Source organism: Parastagonospora nodorum (assembly GCF_000146915.1).
Source record: "Parastagonospora nodorum SN15 chromosome Unknown scaffold_2, whole genome shotgun sequence".
NCBI lineage: Eukaryota > Fungi > Ascomycota > Dothideomycetes > Pleosporales > Phaeosphaeriaceae > Parastagonospora > Parastagonospora nodorum.
The window spans coordinates 1,282,845-1,304,258 of NW_001884550.1; the positions used below are offsets into that span (position 1 = coordinate 1,282,845).

General features: G+C 51.3%; 7 protein-coding genes across 7 annotated transcripts; 5 read left to right on the forward strand and 2 right to left on the reverse strand.

Annotated features, from left to right (window-relative positions):
- Positions 1-206: 206 nt before the first annotated feature.
- SNOG_01680 (hypothetical protein) lies at positions 207-6,640 on the forward strand (the record flags this gene model as incomplete). Its single annotated transcript, XM_001792264.1, has 9 exons — positions 207-2,318; positions 2,340-2,648; positions 2,847-3,059; positions 3,105-4,379; positions 4,428-4,659; positions 4,707-5,011; positions 5,062-5,461; positions 5,583-5,669; positions 5,718-6,640. 9 exons carry the CDS (start codon positions 207-209, stop codon positions 6,638-6,640), a joined length of 5,856 nt encoding a protein of 1,951 aa, XP_001792316.1.
- Positions 6,641-6,822: 182 nt separating this feature from the next.
- On the reverse strand, positions 6,823-9,394 carry SNOG_01683 (hypothetical protein; the record flags this gene model as incomplete). The annotated part of the gene is made up of 3 exons (XM_001792265.1): positions 6,823-7,543; positions 7,832-8,068; positions 8,664-9,394. 3 exons carry the CDS (start codon positions 9,392-9,394, stop codon positions 6,823-6,825), a joined length of 1,689 nt encoding a protein of 562 aa, XP_001792317.1.
- Positions 9,395-10,918: 1,524 nt separating this feature from the next.
- Positions 10,919-12,038, forward strand: SNOG_01684 (hypothetical protein; the record flags this gene model as incomplete). The annotated part of the gene is made up of 2 exons (XM_001792266.1): positions 10,919-11,867; positions 11,911-12,038. The coding sequence occupies 2 exons, from the start codon at positions 10,919-10,921 to the stop codon at positions 12,036-12,038; spliced, it is 1,077 nt and encodes a 358-aa protein (XP_001792318.1).
- A 223-nt stretch (positions 12,039-12,261) lies between these two features.
- Positions 12,262-13,156, reverse strand: SNOG_01685 (hypothetical protein; the record flags this gene model as incomplete). Its single annotated transcript, XM_001792267.1, has 2 exons — positions 12,262-12,924; positions 12,971-13,156. 2 exons carry the CDS (start codon positions 13,154-13,156, stop codon positions 12,262-12,264), a joined length of 849 nt encoding a protein of 282 aa, XP_001792319.1.
- A 545-nt stretch (positions 13,157-13,701) lies between these two features.
- On the forward strand, positions 13,702-15,303 carry SNOG_01686 (hypothetical protein; the record flags this gene model as incomplete). The annotated part of the gene is made up of 4 exons (XM_001792268.1): positions 13,702-13,749; positions 13,873-14,346; positions 14,480-15,156; positions 15,210-15,303. 4 exons carry the CDS (start codon positions 13,702-13,704, stop codon positions 15,301-15,303), a joined length of 1,293 nt encoding a protein of 430 aa, XP_001792320.1.
- Positions 15,304-16,447: 1,144 nt separating this feature from the next.
- Positions 16,448-18,801, forward strand: SNOG_01687 (hypothetical protein; the record flags this gene model as incomplete). Its single annotated transcript, XM_001792269.1, has 6 exons — positions 16,448-16,599; positions 16,659-16,962; positions 17,010-17,039; positions 17,076-17,264; positions 17,318-18,075; positions 18,126-18,801. 6 exons carry the CDS (start codon positions 16,448-16,450, stop codon positions 18,286-18,288), a joined length of 1,596 nt encoding a protein of 531 aa, XP_001792321.1. The 3' UTR covers positions 18,289-18,801.
- A 393-nt stretch (positions 18,802-19,194) lies between these two features.
- On the forward strand, positions 19,195-21,225 carry SNOG_01688 (hypothetical protein; the record flags this gene model as incomplete). The annotated part of the gene is made up of 2 exons (XM_001792270.1): positions 19,195-20,461; positions 20,519-21,225. The coding sequence occupies 2 exons, from the start codon at positions 19,195-19,197 to the stop codon at positions 21,223-21,225; spliced, it is 1,974 nt and encodes a 657-aa protein (XP_001792322.1).
- Between the last annotated feature and the right edge of the window lie 189 nt (positions 21,226-21,414).

The following is a 21,414-nucleotide window of genomic DNA, read 5'->3' on the forward strand; positions in this document are numbered from 1 at the left end:
CATGTTGCCCGAGATATATGTTCTGGACTTCGTTCCAACAAAAGTTCGAGATCATCGCTTTCGGCTAGCCATCTCGGGGGTGCTCTCTCAGCTCCGCACCCCTCGACACGACGTAACTTAACAGCACAACACACGACAGGACATGAGCAACCTCATTCCAGGGTCTTAGTGACACATTTACGGGCTCACGAGCCAACCACAACGCAATGGCAGCCTCGGAAGACCATGCGGCCGACGACAGCCCCACGAACCCCGAGCTCGATGTCAAGAAGCTCCACGCTCTCCCCTCGGAACAGCAAGACCTGTACTTGCTGACCTTCACCTCCGACCTCGCGCGCCATGTAGCTTCATTGGACGGCGATGGAGCTTCGGCACACCAAATCTACATCAAGAAGGAGATATTCCAGATCATCAACCTGGCCTCCCCCGCGCCCACACGAGTGATCCGAAACAACTTGGGACGGGCGATTGCCGGCATATTCGAGAAAGGAGACAGGAAGCTGCTATTCGAATCCATCAACGACTGTGTGGCTATCGTGAACTCAGCCGGCAAGAGCGATAAGGATGTCCGTGCAAAGCATGCTGCGGCTCACTGCTTGGGCGCCATATTCGAAGCGGCTGGAGACAGCGCCATAGGGCTTTCGCCGAATGCAGCCATGTCTCTGCTGCGCCTTCTCAAGTCTGCGCAGAACCATACCGGTCTAAGGGCGACACTCTTCAAGGCGGTCGGAAAGGTATTCAAAGGAGTGGGGCCATCAGCAGACGAGGTTGTCGCGAGAGATGCATGGAAGCAAGGCCGCAATGCATGCACTGGTGAAAAATCAATGCTCGTCCAGGCAAGCGCGTGCTACTGTCTCGAGCAGCTCATACGCTACACGACCTTCTTTGACAACTCCAACGACTTCGACAAGCTGCAAAACGTTGCTTGGAAGACTATCGAGAGCGCCTCGGCCTCTGTCAGACATGCCGTAGCGTCCTGTATTAGCACAGCCTTCGTCAAGAACTACTCGGAGAATGCCCCCGTGGATCTGCCTATCCTTACCCGGTCCAAGACGGCGAAGAAAAAGAACAAGAAAGGCGCGGATGCAGATGGCGACGATGAAGTCATGGAGCGACCTGATTCTCCTGCGCCGAAGAAATCTGCCACAAAACTCTCATTCACTGTGTCCACCATGCTGAAACTTCTCTCGAACCGATACTGCTTAGCGGGGACTGGCAACCGTGGAAGAGCTGGACTCGCTGTGTGCTATATGAAGACTTTCAGAGGCCTTGGCGAGCAAGTCGTAGAATCCAAGTACTCGGAGATCTCGCGGAGCCTTTTCAATGATCTTCTCAGCAACTCAGTCATTACCCAGAATCGCTATCGAACACTGAGCGCAAGAAAAAGCGTCGCGGTGATTCTTGAGCATGTAATCGGCCATGACATGCTCGGTGAGTCTGGCCAACTGAACGCTGCGCGATTCCTCGTCAACGACGTCCTCAAGGACTATCCACAGGCTCTCAAGGAGCGGCCAGAGCCAACAAAGCAAACATTGATAGGCGCCCTAAGCACCCTCTCTTCCCTGTTCAACAGCCTGGGATCAGCCACCAATACCATTGCCGATTCTTGTCGAGACGCACTCATCCAGGTCCTACAGCATCCGAGCTACACGGTGCAAGTATATGCTTCTGCTTGTCTCCGATCTTTCGTTCTCGCTTGCCCTCTTCAGCTTCTGCCCGCGGTCACGATATGTATGAACAGCGTCAATCGGGAACTTGGTCTTCTGGGTGGGCCCCGCCAATCGCCTCGAAAATGCGTTGGTCTGGCCAACGGTCTCTCTGCCGTCCTCAGCACTTCCACATCACAGCCTCTCCACGGCTCCGTAGACGTGAACTCAAGAGTACTCTCTCAAGCTACGACGCTTCTCAAATCAAGCAGTCAGTCGGATCTGAGAGTATCATCGACCCAAATCCAGGTCGCGTGGATCTTGATCGGGGGTCTCATGACTCTAGGACCAAATTTCGTCAAGATTCACCTGTCGCAATTGCTCTTGCTCTGGAAGAATGCGCTCCCAAAGCCTTTGAACAGGGACAATATGGTGCAAAGGAACTTGTTTGAACTCAGTTTCCTGACTCACGTCCGCGAATGTGCCCTAGGCTCTATCCTGACATTTCTTCAATTCAACAGTCGGTTGCTGACGCTGGACGTGACCAAGCGACTAGCTGCCATGTTGCAGAACACTACCATGTTCTTGAACACCTTACCTACGAAGAAGACGACTGATGACGTTGCGCAAAAACTGTCGCCTGCACTACAACTTCATGATTTCGACCTCATGGTACGAAGAAGAGTTCTGCAGTGCTACACAAAACTAGTCGAGCTCAGTCCGGCAAGTAGCAGTGAAGTCTTGCTCCAGACCAATCTACTGCCCTTCGCAGTGGCATCTTTCGCGGAACCGGACAATTACACTTCCAGCTCCTTCAGCACTGCCATAGCTAGTGCAGCAGGCAGTTTCGAGAGCATTTGGGAGGTTGCGGATAACCACGGCTTCGGTGTGAACGGACTCGTCAAAGGCTATGATGTCAAGCCACTACCGGGGGAGCATGAGACAGGTTCGCGCCATCACTGGGTCACTAGACATGGACCTGAAGCGATTATCGATCGAGCCGTACGTCCTTCCATTCACCTCATTCATCGTTTTATTGACAAATGCCAGCTTCTTTCACCCATATGCGGCGCACGGGAACACGACTCTATCTCTTTATATATAGGTGCGGCCGATGATGTTGCCGAGCTTCCAGATCCACCCGCGACAGAGGTGGTCAACGCTGCTCTGCAATTATTTGCAATTTGTCTGCCGTTACAGACCCCAAAGATTCAGGAGAGTATCCTTGAACAAATGACTTCCTTCCTCTCAGCGAGCAGTCTGCAGCGAGACATCAACAGAAAGACGGCGATGATGGTCAACATGGCATGTGCTTTGCTCTTAGCCCTCAAAGTTGCCGTAAAAGAGACCCGTTCTCCTTCTGGGAGCCTGAAAGGAGTTGCTGTAGAGAAGGTCATGCAGGACTTGCTACATGTAAGTACTCACATCGATCGAGCATATTGCTGCTAATGCGTGCAGATGTTTGTTATCCTGCCCGATCCATACCTGCGCAATGTTGCGGGAGAAGCTCTTGGACGTCTTTGTAACAGTTCCGGCAATGCGCTCACTACCACTGAGGTCAACTATCTTGTAGACCAAATTGTTGCCAATCGAGAGCCCAACGCTCGATCCGGCTATGCAGTGACTCTAGGCTGCATCCATTCCCAGCTTGGTGGCATGGCTGCTGGCTACCATCTCAAGAACATCCTTGGCATCCTCATGTCTCTTAGCAACGACCCACATCCAGTAGTCCACTTCTGGGCCATCGACAGTCTTTCGCGGGTTGCTGACTCTGCAGGTCTTTCCTTCTCCAGCTATGTCACTAGCACTTTGGGCATGCTTGCTCAACTGTATGCTGCTGATACGCATAACGAAGAGTCTGCGTCTCTGGCGTCATCGAACATTGAGATCGATCTTCCAACTCCTGCGGTAATAGCAAGATGTATCGACAGTACGATCAACGTGCTTGGTCCAGATCTGCAGGACATGGCGAAGGCGAGAGACATGGTCATGACTCTGATTGGTCTGTTCCAAGCAGAATCAGATGTGCTCATCCTCATCGAGAGCTTGCGATGTCAAGAACACGTCTCGCTGTATGCGCCAGGTCACATGAACTTCTCAGCCTATGTGAAGCACCTTCAGCGCTCTGTTGAAAGTAGCTCGGTCCAAATCAGAGACATGGCAATCGATGGCTTGCATAATCTCATGCGACGAAACACTGAAGAAGTCATGAAGGCCGGTGAGCCAGGCTTGGAGGATCAACTATGGCACGTCCTCGACAAAGACTCCGAGCACGAAGTTGTGCGCAACATCATTCGCAACTGGCTACAACAAACTGGTCTGACTGACGCCGCCACCTGGGTCCAGCGTTGTCATTCGGTTCTCACGAAGACGAAGAAGGTCGAACCACAGGCACAAGCAGAGAACAAGCCTAGAGGCGGCGGACCTGATCTGCAAGATGAGGAAGTTGCAGGTTTTGCTTCGGCGAACAATGCACCTGGAGCAGATGCTGGTGATGCGACCCAGGTCAGCCAAGAGCTGCTCAAGTGGCAAGTCAGAACATTTGGCATGGACTGTCTGAGTGAGCTAGTCGCAATGATCAGCAAGGAGGCTGCTTTCCGAGAGGAGGCGCCTTGTGTAGCAGCACTACAGCACCGGGTCGCGGATGTTGTCCGTATTGCCTTCTCGGCATCAACTGCTGGCGTGGTTCAGCTGCGGATACGTGGGCTGAAGATTATCGATCAAGTGCTCAAGGTAAAGGGATCTACCATCATGGCGGTCCAACAAGCTAACATATACTAGTTGTTCGGTAAAACATCCGATCCTGATTTTCCAGAGGTCACATTGCTTGAGCAATATCAGGCACAGATCGGTTCCGCGCTTACACCAGCTTTCGCCGCAGACTCTTCGCCGGAGCTTGCGGCCGAGGCAATCAATGTTTGCGCCACATTCATAGCCACAGGAATTGTCACAGATGTAGATCGCATGGGTCGCATCCTTAAGCTGCTCGTTTCTGCGCTCGAGAACTTTTCGAGTAAGTGTGCTCCTCTGGTAGAAGCGAATATAGCTGATGCTTTACAGGCGAGTCGGAAACAGCAGCTATTGGCGATCTCAAGGGCCTAAGTTCGAACTCACAAGTCATGGTAAAGATGGCTGTCTACTCAGCATGGGCGGAGCTGCAGATTGCGAGTGCGGAGCAGACATACCTCGTTGATGTTTTGAAACCACACATTGCCAAATTAACACCGCTGTGGTTGGCGTCTTTGCGCGAATATGCTAGGCTTAGGTTTGAGCCTGATATTTCTTCATCCATGGGCGGTTCGTCTTCGCTTTCCGGTAGTTTGGATACGATATATGCTGCCTTGAACCGGGAAACACTGCTTAAGGTAAGGTGAACATGAAACACCAGAGAATCGCATTTGCTGACATCCTACAGTTCTACCAGCAATCCTGGCTCAACCTCGTCGATGCCATTGCCAGTCTTATCGACGAAGACAGCGAATTCGTCTTTGATGCGCTAGATGGCAAGACAGAGCTCTCCGAGTCGACGCCCAACGGCAAGGCCGACCACATCAACTACCGTGATGAGCCCGTTGCTTTCTTCTTTGTGCTTTTCGGTCTTGCTTTCGAAGCACTTGCAGGTCGTCCTGGGGATCTTCAAGCCTCCAAAGAGCAGATTCTGGAGATTTTGCAAGCGCTTAAGAAGATTCTGCGACCTTCGGTTTCTGGACATGCAATCTATCGTGACGTCGTCTTCTCTGAGACGATGGATATGCTTGATCGATTAGTCTTGACAGAAGGTTTGACAGTGCAGAAGGTCATTGTCGACATTGCACGTAATCTGTGCATTGGTCATCCGTCTGCAAGAAGGGATCAACAGTAAGACTTTCCCCGCAATTCGTGTATGACAAATGCTGATAATTTTTAGAACCTCTGGCGAGGAGAATCTTTCCGAAGACATCGATCAGCTATTTGAGCTGACAAAGATCATCGTGCTCGTGCTCTCTGGTTTGGTACCTGGCCTGGAAGAAAGCAATTCGAAAGGTATGTGCATATTCATCAACGTAATGGATTTTGCTGATCAATGCATAGCTCGTCATGATCTTAACGAGGAAGCTATTGCTCTTCTCACAACTGCACTTTCCGCGCTTGTCGATGCTGCTCAGGTATTCCCATCAATCATCAAAGCCGACCTACACGCGTGTATACTACACATCTTCGCCACAATTCTTGGCACTGGTGCTTGCCAGGCAGCAGTTGTTCCGCAGGCACTGCCAATTTTCAAACGATTCATCACAAGTCTTGCGCCCCAAGCAGAAGCAACGGAGGATACTAGCAAACAGCTACGCGCAACTCTAACACGCTTCCTTGCCATCCTACGCCATGCACAACAGCGCGAGTTCGACGCAGCACTCGCTTGCGAAAAGAACTCCGTCCTCGCAACCACAATCCTCCTCAGTTCCGCCTCATCCGCCTTCTCCCCAAGCGACCCACTCGTCAAGCGCTTCGTCGAAGACCTTTTCGACTGCCTAAACGCGCGCATGACCTCCAAAGTCGCCGCTGGCTGCTGTCGCTCTCTACTCCTCCTCCCCAAAAAAGGCGCCTTCGAAACCGGCCTCGCCGCACTCATGCTGCCACACATCCTCTCCTTCATCGCCAACCCATCCGACGTCGAAGGCCTCGAAGAATCACGGACCACACTTGCGCAAACACTCGTTGCGTTTATATCTACTCTCCCGCAATCCGAACAGCGCCAAGTGGCTAGTAAGATTATTATACCCGCGCTGCTTGCGCGGGTGCAAAAGGAGCCCGGGACGAGCCAGGAGACTGCGACACGCTTGCTGGAAATTGCGGGCGCAGATCAAGTGGCCTTTAGAGCGGTGGTTGGGGGGTTGAGTGTAGAGCAGAGGGCGCTGGTTGAGGGGGTGTTGAAGAGTGGACAAGGGCCGGTTAGGAGGGAGACTAGGGGAGATGAGGATGAGGGGCCGAAGATTGCGCTGAAGATGGATTTTTAGACATGTATAGATTGTACTGAACATGCATGTTTAGATGGAGATGTGGGGGGATAGATGTGGATAGATGTAGATATACCCGAATTGTAATTCTGTTGAAAAAGATATGCGACCTCGCTTTTCTACACCCTGAGGACTTGCAAGCATGCTACCTGCAAACCTCTCCCTATACCACGGGCTATGCCTTACTCCTCATCTGCCTCGTCCAGAATCGAAAACGGATTCACATGAGCCGCGATCGAGCACTGAAGCATACCCGATGTCGCGGAGCCAAGCACTTTAACGGTAGGATGACGCTTGTCGTGCAGCGTCTGCTCGTCCTCGAACATCATCTTGAGGCCGAAGTCGAGGGTATCCTCTTGTTCCGTCTCCTCTTCAGCATCGACCAAAACATCTGCTTCACCTTCGTTGTCCAAGAGGTTCAGCAGTTGTTGGTAGCGAGCCAATCCGCCTGGGTCAGCTTCGTGCTCATCGGTTTCGGGCGCCAGTGCTTGGGAGATAGCCTCGAGGTAAAGGCACAGCTGCTCAATTTGCTCATCGCGCTCCTCGAGACACTCGTCGCGTTGTTGAATCCACTCGTTCATTCCGGCAAGGTGGTGGTCGTACAATGCCTCTCGCTGGGTATGCGCTTCTTCCCGTGCGGCGAGGTAGTGTGCGTGAAACAAGTTAACGTCAGCGTCAGCGTCAGCGTCATCGTCTTCGGAGTCTTCGTATGAATCAGGACCTATGCCATTTGGCATCTCATGGCCATTCTTCCCCTCACGATTGCGTCCAGTCAGGAGATGGATGCCGCGCGGACTACGTTCGAAGCCCTCGTCGTCGTAGCCCTCGGGAGGATCGCCGTGTGCAGGACAACCCCAGGCTAAGTGGAAACTCACCCACGGGAGTAGGCAGATGAAGCAGAAACTGTGCTGGCAGGATGTACAGGTCATGTGGTTGCAGGCTTCTGAAAGCTGGATCCATTCGCGACATTGTGGACATTGCTTTATGCGGCACTCTGGGGTGTACTCGGGGAGCCAGGCTGGGCGGTGTGTTGGGTCGAGTTGGAGACAGGTGTGTTCTGGCTGCCACTCTGCCTTGCAGCCAACACATGTGGTTGTCCCGCATTCGCATGGAGATACAGTGTGACGGTGATCGCTATCGTCGAAGACTCGAGGGTGATGATACTTAGCACATTGTGCATTGGCACAATACACTCGAATCGCCTCGGCAGTGTAGTACTTGCTCAGCTTCAAAAGGTACTCATCCATGAACTCCTGGCCAAGCAATTCCGTGAAGAGAGCTGGCGGTAATCCATTGCGAGAGCACGAACAGCACGAAGCTGGGAACTCGTTGAGGTAGATCATTGAGCGGTGGAATACTTCAATGGCACAGTCGTTGCAGTAGAAATGTTCTTCGCAGGCAAGCACGCCAGCAGTATCTGGGAACTCGCTACCACAAACATCGCAGTCGTACTTCGGGGCAGTTGAATCGGTAGAACACATAACAGTTTATAGTTGCGGTCTTTCAGTAACGGTCTGGTTGATCTTGAGTGGTTGCAATGAGTAAGAGGAATAGCCCAGTCAAGGGGAGGGGTAAGTTGTTAAATATATGACCGGCCTACCCAAGGTGAATCATGGAAACGTAAACCCGCACTACTAGAGCTCGGTACCAAGATCTGCCTAAATTGCTGACAGTGAATCACAAAGAATTCTGCGCTAGTAGAGCTCTGTATCAATGTCTGCCTACGTTGTTGATAGTGGCAAGCTACTATGCGTTGATACAATGTTTCATACTGTTTTATGATGAGATGGACAGGGTATCTGCGTTTGCTTACATCTCCGTACAGAAAATCCATCATGAATACACGAGACAAGCCAGGGTCAGGTTTCCGAAACTTGAGAGACCTAGAAATCTTCGAGGGGTGGGACTTATTTGCCACTTTGTTAACGTACCATGTCTCAATTCAATTGCAATCTCGCCGGCTACTCAATGATGATCTACTCCGTTCATACCAACAGCGGAACCCAGGCCCTCCTCTTGTTGCATCTTCTTCTGCCAAGGCAACATGTCCTTCGCTGGCACTGCAGGACCTACTTCGCCACCTTCTTTCCTCCTTTCGGCCCAATCATCAATTTCCTTCTGCTCCACAAAGTTACCGTGTAGACCCAGTCTCAGCTTGACAGGTAGATGGATTGCGGCGAGCGGCCCCTGGGTCAAATTCTGCGCGTCGAAGATGAGGATGTCGTTCCGAAGTACATCGAGGTGGTTGAGTAGTGCTATGAGGTATCCTTCGCCCTCGGTGGTCGAGCCAGCTTTGGGAACAAAGACTGGCTCTTGGAAAGTACATGTCGGTCCTGCCCACCATGTGTCTTGCTTCCCAGTATCCCATTCGAAGTGGCCCAAGACATTGAACAGCCCGCCCGCCGGCGGACCACATTTCGCCACGTCATACGGCTTCGTAGGATCGATGTTGCATTGCCAGAAATGATTGTATTTCTTTGTGAGGACTCGGTCGTCGACGCGTGAGAATTCGCCATTTGCACCGAACACTTTGGCTGGCTGCACACGGGTATTGGTCGGGGCCTTAGGGTCGAAGACCCAGCGGTACATATCAGAGAGCAATTTGTTTCGTTGTAGAAGTGTTTTGGGGGTGTTCTCCTGGTCGTCCGGCGGGAAGAAAAAGAACACATTGTCAGAAGCTACTGTGAGATCGACTACGATCTTGCCTTCCTCGTCCTCGTATGAACCAGCTATATGACTCCTGGAAGCCTGCATATAGGTTAGCAACCATAGTTGATCTTCATACGTGACTTCATACCATTGTCAGCACGCTAACCGAGACAATATCTTCTGGCTTTCCGTTACGACGTGGGACGATTCCGTACCATTGGTCCTCATTCGGGTCCCATGCAAAGTGGTGTCCGCCTTTTTTCATTCTCTCAACATTCGCTTTCATTGGCATGAGCGGAAGTATGAGGTAGTTCTTCGTGATCGCGCAGTCGTGAATCATTCCACAAAATGGCGCTTTGTACCAGCACTCCTTCGGTCTTCTTGCCGTCCTTGTCAATCGTATAGACCACAATATCACAACTCCCGTCGAAGCCGTTGCCCCCAGCTTCGTAACCATAGCATACCATCTCTCCGGTATCTGGGTCAAACTTGGGATGTGCAGTGAAAGTGGGCGACTGAACTTGTCCATCGAAGTCGTACCTGCCAATCGTCTCTAATGTCACAGGATCCATGGCGAATGGAGGCCCGTCCTCTTTCATTGCAAGTAGAACCCCCCTCCAGAAGATGACGTTTGTGTTTGACGTAGTTCGGAGAATGCCTTTTACCATCTCATTGTCGGTATACGGATTTCTGTACTTGCCGAGCAACGCCTTCCTGGCTTTTCTTTCTACCTTGAAGCGTTCGGTATGCACGTATCTTTGGCGAAAGTCGACATGACCATTTTCAAACCGGAATGCTGAGACTGAGCCGTCACCGTTGAAGTGAATGTCTTCTTCAAAGAGTGGTGGGAAACAGTGATCAGGCTGTACTCGGTAGAAAGTGCCATTGATGTCCTTTGGAATCTGACTACTGTTTTAGAAACCGAAAATTCAATGACGATAGTGTCTTACAATGCCAGTAGTCTCAAGCTCAAATATATCGGCTTCAAGACGAGAAGCCTTGTTGAAGCCTTGAAAGAATCCACTCTCGGGGAACTTGACCTGATCACCAGAAAGAATGCCTTTCTCATACGCTGATGGTGCCGGAGAAGCCAAAGAGAATATATGCGCCATGGTGAATGAGTGGGATGTTATTACTACTCCCAAGACGTGCGGGCAACGTACTTTCGTGACATTTAAGCATGTACGCTAAACTAGGGTCAGGTATTTTGACAGGGTCTAGTATCGTACATTTGTACAAACTCGTAGGATCAATGTGGGGACATCTTGCGGGGTAGCCTTCCGGGTGCAAGCATGTGGTAGCTAAGTTACCATCGGCCGTATAACTCCGAACACTCGAAGCGAAGCTCCCAAGAGAACTCATGTACCGGTTGATCCGCATGCCCATAACACTTAGCATGCATATGCAATGAGAATGCTACATATGTTAGGGACTACTGCAGATACTGTATAGTGTGGGGAGGGATACCATGTGCCGCTCATGAACCCCAGCCTCCAGGGTTCCTACCAGTATTATCGTGTCGAAAGCTACAGATCGAACATTGCGCCACAGAATTGGAGACCGGAACTGCTCAATTCAAACCTCTTGCCAACTGTGGAAAGAAGCCTACATTACTTACAAGCCAGCAAAATGAGAGGAACCATAGCGATTGAAGAAGCCGTTATAGACCCAGCCGGAGTCGAAGTGCATTCTTTTGCTCAGTTTCAAAGCTTGATGCAGCCAGGCAGCAATGCTGCTTCAGGATTGTCTGATCACGAGCGTCGACTTCTCGACATCCACGGCGAGCGTCTAACAAGCATGGATAAGCATGGCGTGGAGTATATGTTATTATCCTTAACATCACCTGGCGCGCAGGGGGAAGCAGAACCCGAGAAAGCCAGATCAGTCGCAAGAATAGCGAACGACTACCTTGCGGGAGAGGTGAAGAAGAACCCTCGACGATTCGGAGCGCTTGCCGCATTATCGATGCACAGCGCGCAGGATGCAGCCGATGAGCTCCGTCGAGCGGTTAAGGAGCTGGGAATGTTCGGCGCGATGATCAACGACTTCCAGAGTAAAGGTGGCGATGCGCAAGAGAAAATGTACTTCGACTCTCCTGAATACGACCTCTTTTGGGCAACTGTTCAGGAACTTGATGTGCCAGTGTATTTCCATCCGCGGTATGCAATTAAGCAAGATCTGGAGCCCGGAACAAAGTATGGCGATCGTAAGCACCTGCTCGGCGCGGGTGTACAATTCCATCTTGACCTGAGCTGGCATCTGTACGCGATTTGCTCGTCGGGAGTTTTCGACCGTTTCCCAAAAGTTCAGATTGTTGCTGGACATCTGGGCGAAGGGTCAGTAAGTGCCAAAGCCACAAAATACGATTGCTTATTCCGTGACAGTATTCCTTTCAACCTTTGGAGAGCCAGCCACTGGATCAACAAGCCGTTCAAGCGAGGTGCACGACCCATGAAGCACGACTATACGTACTACTGGACGCATAACGTGTCAATTACTACATCTGGTGATTACAACACACGGGGGTTGAAGTTCTGCATGGAGGAGATAGGTCTTGAACGGTGTCTGTACGCTATAGGTGAGGATATCTTGAACTATTGCAACAAAACCTGACAAACTAGACACACCCTATGATACAATTGAAGAAGCACAGGCGTGGTGGAAGTCGATAGACTTGAGTGAGGAACAGAAGGAAGCAGTTGGAAGGAGCAACGCGATCCGCCTCTTCAAGCTGCCTCTCGAACAGTAAGATCAGTAAATACAACTATTCTGAAGCAGCCACGAATGCTGCATCTGAAATCATGCTCTGATTCAGATAACCAAGCAATGATATCAAATAACAATAATTGCAATGGCATCAGCACTGGCTGGTGCTAGAATGTGAATACGACGTTTGCGTGAGAACATACATTCGCACATCTTTAGAAGCAGGTAATTGTAAAGCCGATATGATAAAATACTAGGATTTTTCTTTACTTTCGCGTGCTAAGCTCAGCATTTTCTGATGCAGGTTGGCTCAGGACCAGCGCTGGAGTACTGGTTGAAGGGTCCTTGCCGTACTCTGGCGCCCTCAGATCATCATCGGCCACCTGCTCACCTGTGATAGGGTGCGTGTAATGGAAGGGCACCACGCGCGTGTCCGGCCAGAGCATTGGATTTGGGCAAAGCTCATCCGGGCCGTTTGGATCCTCCGGGAAGGTTGTGGACATGAAGGGGATGTAGTTTGGCTTGGTGTGCGCCCAGCCTTTGTCGAACTGGGCATGCCAGAACGGGAAGTACTTGAGCCTGAAGATCTTCCATACACCATCCTCCTTGATGTATTCGTTTTCATATATGCCACCTTCCCACCACTGTACCAACCCACGTGGGTGTGAGTCCTTGATGCTCTCGTGGGTGCCCGCGGACATCATACTCCTGAAGCGTCCTTTGGCGCGCGTGCCATCGCCGTTTATGTCGACGATGCCTTGGATCTGAGGGTGATCGAGGAGGAAGCCGTAGACCGGGCCGTTGCGCCCAGCTACAAAAGATTTGGCGAAGCGACCGATATACAGCCGCTTCACACCGTCTTTGCCATTGTAACGACCGCCTAGAAACTCGACGCATGTGTCAGGATGGTTCGAGTAGAGGTCCGCGACCTGGACAGTTAGTAAACATATGATTCGCAAGTGCATCCATAATTACCTCCTTGTACAGGCATTTGTCGAGATAATAACCATATGTGTACTGGAGTTTACGAACGTCTTCTTGATCTTTGATGTTGTCAGCTGTGTTCGGCCCGTGATGACGAAACAAGCTAGTACCGCTCAAGCGCCCGACCTGCTTCTGCAGCTGCGCTACGACTTGCTTTAATTCTTCAAGCTCACTCATATTTAAGTATCGTAGATAACTAGACTGAGGCCGCGAGTACTAGAAGAATCAAGATCTGGGTCCTATATGCTCTTAAGGCCAGGAACCGCTGAGCCACATGCTGCAACCACCGCATGCAACTTACCCCATTTACCTCGGATTGTTCAAGCATATGTGACCCGACTAAGCTGTCCCCGCATATGAGACATCTGAAGGATCCGGGTATATCCAGCGAGCTGCATCAGGATGCGGGCTGATATGACCGACTTTTAGCGAACACAGCCCCTCCACTGTGTGGGGCGGCAAAGGAGATCCCACGACACAACGCCATCACTGAACTGTTCACTTGCCGTGCTAGAAATTGTCGCGACATCTTAACTTCGAGTCGGATTTGAGTAGTTACGGGTCATCTGCTGAGAGACTGTCCTGTTCCAAATAGCACTGCATGCGCATCAGCTTACGATTCCGTCATACCTGAATCTCGATTGCCTCCAGCTTCCAAGGGTGATCCTTTCTCTCTCGTACGGTATATCACGAGCGACCCCACGATATACACTTTCTTCAAGATGGGCATCCCCGAGAAGATTGAAACTCGGCTCTTCATAAATGGCGAAGTATGGAAGTCAATTTGCCCAGAATATAGAGCTGACCGATGTACAGTTTGTTGAAGCTTCGCATGGGAAAACCTTCGACATCATCAATCCCGCGACATTAAAGCATGTTGCTAAAGGTGATACACTTCTGCGCTCGAATTGATACAAACTGATGCTGGCACAGTTCACGAGGCGTCCGAGGAAGACACAGACAAGGCTGTAGCTGCTGCGAAAGCTGCGTTCCCAGCATGGTCTGCATTATCACCAGACAAGCGTGCTCAATACTTCAAGAAGCTTGCAAATTTGATTCGCGAGAATAATAACGAGCTCGGTGCACTGGAAGCCATCTCGATGGGCAAGCCGCTTGGAGCTTTCTTCGATGCTTACGCATGCGCCGCTAAGTGGGAGCGTTACGCCGAAGCAGGCTTCAACGTGCAGGGCACTACCAGCGTTCAAACCCCAGGCTACCTCAACATGACTTTGAGGCAGCCGTATGGCGTAGTTGCCGCCATTATACCATGGAATGTCCCGCTGCTCTTTCTGGCAAGTAAACTGGCGCCAGCTTTGATTGTCGGAAACACTGTGGTGCTGAAGAGTTCCGAGAAGGCACCATTAACGGTAAGATAATCTTTGCATTATGTGACACCTCGACTCTAGTATCTGACGATCGACACATTGACTCACCAAATCTTTTCATCGCAAAATTGACGGATGTCGGTATAGTGATCACGGCTGACGGGATATAACATAGTCAGCCAAGATAGCCGTCTTGGTTAAAGAAGCCGGCTTCCCTCCTGGCGTTGTCAATATCATCACTGGGTTTGGGAACGTCAGCGGTTCCATTCTCAGTCATCATATGGATGTGCGAGCTTTATCGTTTACTGGCTCAGGCCGAACCGGACGGCTCATCCAAGCTGCTGCAGCGAAGTCAAACCTAAAGCAAGTTTTCCTTGAGCTTGGTGGTAAATCACCGGCAGTGGTTTTCGACGATGCCGACGTCGAGCAAGCGGTCAAGGAGACTGCATATTCAATTCAAACCAATTCGGGGCAGGTGTGCATGGCGAACTCGCGCGTGTATGTACAAGACACCATCTCCGACAAGTTCATTGCACTTTTCAAACAGCATTTCGAAAATGAAGTCAAAACAGGAGATCCGCTCGAGAAGTCGACGAACCACGGACCACAAGCAGACGAAATTCAGCACAAAACAGTCCTGCAGTACCTCGAATCAGGGAAGCAATCTGGCGGTGAACTCTTAATTGGTGGTGCTGCTCCTTCGGATCGCGAAGGTTATTATATTCAGCCGACAATCTTTAAAAACACGCCCGAAGACGCGAAGATCATGAAGGAGGAGATTTTCGGACCAGTGGTCAATATCAATGTCTTCAAGGACGAAGATGAGGTCCTTGCGAAAGCAAACAACACAGAGTGAGCGGAAACAATGTGCGAACTAGAGGACACTGTTGGCTAATCGTTTGCAGATATGGACTATACGCGTCAGTCTACACAAAGAACATTGACCGCGCGTTGAGATTCGCCAAGGGCCTCGAAGCTGTAAGCCAACTCTATGCATGAACTGCAAAAGTAGCATACACTAACATTGCAAACCAACGTGAAGGGCACAGTGGGCGTCAACTGCACTTCCCCAGTGACGGGTGACGCAATGCCTTTTGGCGGCTGTTAGTAGCGCCACACTATTTGTTGTCGCAAACACATACTGACAAATTTCAGACAAATCGTCAGGCTCAGGACGAGAGGGCGAACCACACTACTCTTTGGATAACTTTTTAGAGACAAAGACCGTCCTCATCAAGCTGTCCTAAATGCTGGGATCTGATTCGACAACTTGAATGCCGACATGTTGTCGACGGGCTTCATTGGGGCACTATACCTTATTGTCGATAGAGTTCGAATTAGCCGATGGCTTCCACCTGCAGGGTGGGAGCACGGCCCAACAGTCGATCTCCAATGTTCCCCGCGTGCGCTAGATCTGGGCGCCTCTTTTCACTCATCTTCATGGGGCTTCGTCCACCTCCTCTTGACGTACTGCAACTCTGCCGAATGGTATCCATCCGTCTCCTTTAGGTCACCATATTTGACCGGGCTCGTTTCGGCTCAGGATGGCCGATATTTCGGCCGCGCCGCGCGCGGTGTCAAACGTCGCAAGGGCACCCAATGCACATCGGGTTCACAGTTCTTGCGACAGGTGTCGTTCGCGGAAAACCAAAGTGAGGAACCGGTCGTTCAGATCGATGCCAAGACACTAATTCAGATTACAGTGCATTGATCCCAGTATGTATGCCCGAGATATAAGAAACCTTGGTGGTTCCACCCTGGCAGTCAGCGAGGTCTGACTGTGGTCAGTCCCAGGACCATGCAAATACTGCGCGCGGACAGGCGCGGCGTGCGTTATAGCTACGCCAAGGAGAAAGAGACCCTACTACCATGTCACTGAAGAGGAGTACCAATGTGCCATGCGAATATTAGAACATTTCTTTCCGGGGCACGACCTAAACCTGCAATCGCTCCGGACCATTGCAAAAGCGATCAAGGGACGGCAGTTTCTCGGCCCCACCTGTACAGCAAGGCAGAGGGTCTGTTCACCCAAGACCAGTTCTCCCCAGAGGAAAGTATCGATGATGCCGAAGAGCAAGATGTCGGCGAGCTTCATGAACCATTAGGCTGTATGATGAAAGGACTCTGGTGGGAAGTTCTCGATATGGTGGGCGCCTCATTAGCGAGGATCCCCTTTTCATTGCCCGCCGTTGTGACACTAGGCCTTTTCACGCAAGAATCCTTCCATTATTCCCACGCCGAGGGTCGGGCAGTATCCCCCTGCGCTACCCGCACCATCTCCGTCGACCGATTCAGGTGAAGTGGAACCGTACTATCTACCAACTGCGGAAGCTATGCGACATCTACGTTTCCAGATTCCTTGAGGATGTCCACTCGACGCACTGGCTCTATCCTGTGGAGACACTGCTACGGCGAATAGGAGACACTTATCTTGAACCGCCACCTTCCCTTTCGAGCTCATGGATGTGCTCTTTATACTGCATCTTCGCCATTGGCGCCGCAAACTATACAGGCTCGAATGGCAACCCACCTCCACTCGATTGGCCAGCTGCATCTGACCAAAAGACTTCTGAAGATTATATGGCTCTCGCGAAGCAGTTGATTCCCGCAGTATACGATGAAGCGGATGTGGACAGCATCCGCGCAATGACTATCATGGTCAGTGAATGTTCAAAATATAAGAGTTGGTCGCTAACCTCGTCCAGAGCATTGCCTTGGAGAATCTTTGTTCTAGAGTAAGCGCATACTTATACATTGGTGCTGCCATACAGATAGCCTTTTCCCTCGGTCTACATCGCGACCAAATACCAGAAACGGGGACTGCTATTGATCGCGAGCAAAATCGACGTATCTGGTGGACTCTCTTCATGCTAGACCAAGAACTGGCATCTAGAAGTGGTACCCCTCACCTTATCGATGAGCGCTTCACAAAGGTCACAGCACCAGCGTCTTCAGAACAGGTACGTGGTTCAATGATGTGGAGTTCAAGACACGCGAACTGATAGCTGGGCAGATGCTGTACCCAGGCCTGCACACTCCACTAGGATGGCAGGATACCTCGGTTTCGCTGTGCCGCCTGAAACGTGAGATTACCCAGGCAGTTTACACCGAGCGCCTCGCCAACTCAATCTCATTCTCCACTGTTTCGAATTCATTACTGCTATTACAAAAGTGGTATCGCCAAATGCCAGCCCATCTTAAATACGACGTACCTGCACCGCCAACGCACAAGCGGGCGGTCGCTTGCCTGCATCTACAATACTGGAGCGCAATGATTCTGCTCACTCGACCTTTCATCCTCTACCTTGTGATCAAAAGCAAGGCTCTACCTCCGAGCAAAAAGATATGGTTCGAGCGCATGGGCAAAATTTGCATCGATGCTGCGCAAAAGAGCATCGCAATACTGCAGCATATGTCAGATGACGCCACACTTTCAAGTCTGACAGCCTTCGATAGCACCTGCATACTACGGTTGATAGTGATCTTCTTACTGTCGTATGCGCACACCAGAACACCACAGTATAGCAATCACATCGTCACCTGCATGCGACTCATCCGAGGCATGGAGCAGATTGGTTTTACCAAGATGGTAACTGAAGAAACACCAGGACGACTCGTAGATTGTGGCGTCCCGGAAACTGTTCAAGTTGCTGTTGGGATTCCCGCTGGGATGCCGGCTGGGATGCATGCCCCGAATGAGATTCCGCAACCGCAGGGAGATGTTCATCTCGATGACCAAATGATTGCTCAATTATGGGGCAACTATGACTCGTGAGTCCCGTCATCCATAGCCTAGCACGATGAGCTAACGTGCATGCAAGAAACTTTATGACGCCACTACAGTCGCAGCAGAGTCTGGATATCACTTTTGATGACGCAGGAGCTTTCGACGCCAACTCGGAGATTTTGGCATTTACCAATCTGGACGACTCGATTATCATCGACCCTATGCAGTATTGGGCACAGTTTCAAATGCAGCAATGAGTAGAATTTTACCTTTGGACCTTGACTATGAGACACGCAAGACACGCGGGTCATTAGAGGGCTGGAGGCACGCCGATGACTTATCAGATGGACCATGCTGATATGGCGTACCTAATCGCACATGGTATGCTCGCCGATGCTGCAAACCATAAGAGAGAATCTCTCAATGGCCTCTCAAAGCGATAGTATCTCCGCAGCTAGAATGCACGCACTTTCGCATCGCCCAGCCCTCATGACCACAGCACAAGAGTAATCTTCTCGTAGAACAATCAAACAGGCCAGGGAAAGGTGAACATTAGACGAGCAGCTCCGTGCTGTTGGGGTGCGAAAGGAAACGTACCAAGAAGCTTGACCGCACGCACTCAAAGCCTAGATGCAGAATGGGAGCGGAAGAAAGCTTGTCCTTGTTGCGGACGAGGAATACACGGCAGGCAAGAATGCGATGCAGCAGCAGCGGCCAACGTACATTCACACCACGTAATCTAGTAATAATCTTAATGGTGTCTACCAACTGATTTATACGTGTCTTACTAAGCTCATCGAGCACATTGCACCTTGATGTTGAAGCAGACTTCGAGGAAGTCTGAGTCAGTTTAAGGATCTCTAAGCTGCGATCAGATGGTCGCAACGTGCGCTAGTTACGCTAGCGCCTCCTGCGAACGGGAAGCCACATGGCTTGGCGGTCGATCATTGGCGTCAGCCTCAACCCTGACGAAGGAACAACGGCTGAGGGAACCCCGCCAAAGTGCAACAGTACCTTCCTTTCTCTACTTTGCGCGAGTCTTCACACAAGATCCTATGATATAATCGAAGGCGCTGAGCGCTCGAAACCTAACGCGCCGCCTTGTGTAATCCGGAACGCCTTATGCATATCCGACAACGTGGATGACGGGAGCGGCGAGGGCAATGCTACTTTCGAGATCCACGCGGGCGCAGTCGAGTCTGCTCTCCTTCATCGTCGCACTCCAGGTCCTGCTCATAGCATCACCTGCCTCCCAATCGGGCCTCGTACACGCTACCGACCTCCCTCCCGCCTCCGCGATCGATCCCATCAGCCAACCTATACTACAAGCCGGGTCAGCTGCACATTTAGTAACAGAAGATGGCGAGAGTCGTGGCGATGGAAATGCAGGCTATGCGCCCGAATTCGATTACTTCGATCGGAATCTTCGCGGGCGACAGGAACCCCAGCAATCTACAACCACTGAATTGAAGGAGAATGAAAGAAAGGCACTGGATATAAGTCCAGGTACCACGGCATTCTTTGTGCTCAAGCAGGGCCAATCACGCCTGGTACGAATGGAGGAGTCCGACCTCGAAGCGCTGGAAGCTCGAGGAACAGACAACACATCTGACGACCTGGTCGCAAACACCGAGGAAGGTCTTGCCGGGGACAATGCAGATGACCAGTTGGAGAAGAGACAAGCTGCGAGCAGTATTTGGGTCTCTGCAAACACCTGTCGTCAGCCCAATCCACCACCGCTCGACCAAGTCGAAAAGTCCAACAACAATCCGCAGCTTGTTATGTACATCTCGACATCGTCGCGAAATCAGAGACCTGGGCCGACCTCGACCGATGACCTAGCTACACCTCCTATGGGACTACTCTTTGAGAATGGGTTCGCCAGCTACGCTCTCCAGGCCAACTCCGATGTGTACATAGGCGTCTCTGCGCCAAACCTGGATAATGGCTGGTTTGGCAGCTGGAACTTCGAGTTGGCAGTCAGCTCCAACGGCTTCTACCACAGCTACGACGGAGCCGATCCGTTCTTATACATGATTGATACGGACAGCGATTCCGCGCTCTTCATCACGTACAACCTTAGCGAGGCGAACGTTAATGACACCGACAAATGGATGAGGGACAATCCTTTCAAAATGTACGCGTTTGAGGATGAAAGTATCACGAACATCACGGGATTGGAGCGATCGATGTGTGCCGTCCAGTACTACAACCAGTCGACCAACGTCACGATGGAGACCAGCATTACAACCAAGTTCGGCGGCGATCTGCCCAAAGCTCAGTTCCATTTGCAAGGCCTCAAGGCTGGCAAGAAGTATAATGGTTTCTTGGCTGTCGGTGGACAACAGGACGTTCTGCAACTCCCTGGAAATACTACGGTGCGCGGTGGAGGCATGGTCTTCCAACAGTTTGACTTTACTACCAAGGCCGGTAAGTTCTGATTCACTTCATCGCGGCTCACCCAAGCCATACTAACCCACCCATCAGACGACAACTGCCAAGTCATCTTCGACCTCGAATTCTGCGACTCAGTCGCCTACGCAGTGCCCTCGAACCCCGACTACAAAGACGACGACAACAAGCTCAAAGCCCTCTACGACGACCAAGCCAAAGCCTACTACCGCAACTTCTCAAACTCCATAGCCCAAGTCGCTTGCGATACCTACGCCGAGGCCCAGTACTCCCTCGCACGCACCTGCCGCGACTGCGAACGCGATTACAAAAACTGGCTCTGCTCCGTGCTCATCCCGCGCTGCGAGGACTGGAACGCCACCGGCGATTTCCTACAGGAGCGCAATGTCAACATGCTCCTACCTGACGGCGGCGTCACGTTTGAAGGAAACGTCTCGGCCGAAATGAACGCGACGAAACGCGATCGTTTGGGCTTCAATAGCACGCGCAACCCTGGTATTGACAAGGTCACGCCCCTTGGGCCGTACAAGGAAATGAAACCCTGTGAGGACTTGTGCTTTGACATCGTGCGCAGTTGCCCCGCGCAGTTGGGCTTTGCGTGCCCGAATAATCCGGCGCGCGGGCTGACTTATGGGAAGAGGGATCCCGATGATAAGGAGTTGAGGTGTAATTTCCCGGGCGCGGTGGTTAAGCTGAATATTCTGGGTGGCGCTGGGGCGGTGGGCGCGAGGATGGGGCTGGTGGTTGGAGTCGTGATGATGGTTGTGATGAGCTCGTGGTAGAAAGTTGGAGTGTTGGCATTGCTACGGCGTTTAGAGATATCCTTACAAATGTCGATTATAATGAGGTAGACATGGGCGTGTTTCTGCGGTTAGTGAGATTTTATAATATCCCCTTAGGCGACAGCCATACATGATGTCACGCGGTCCGTTTGTATGGCTCTGTACAACTTGCGCCCGTGAGCCGTAACC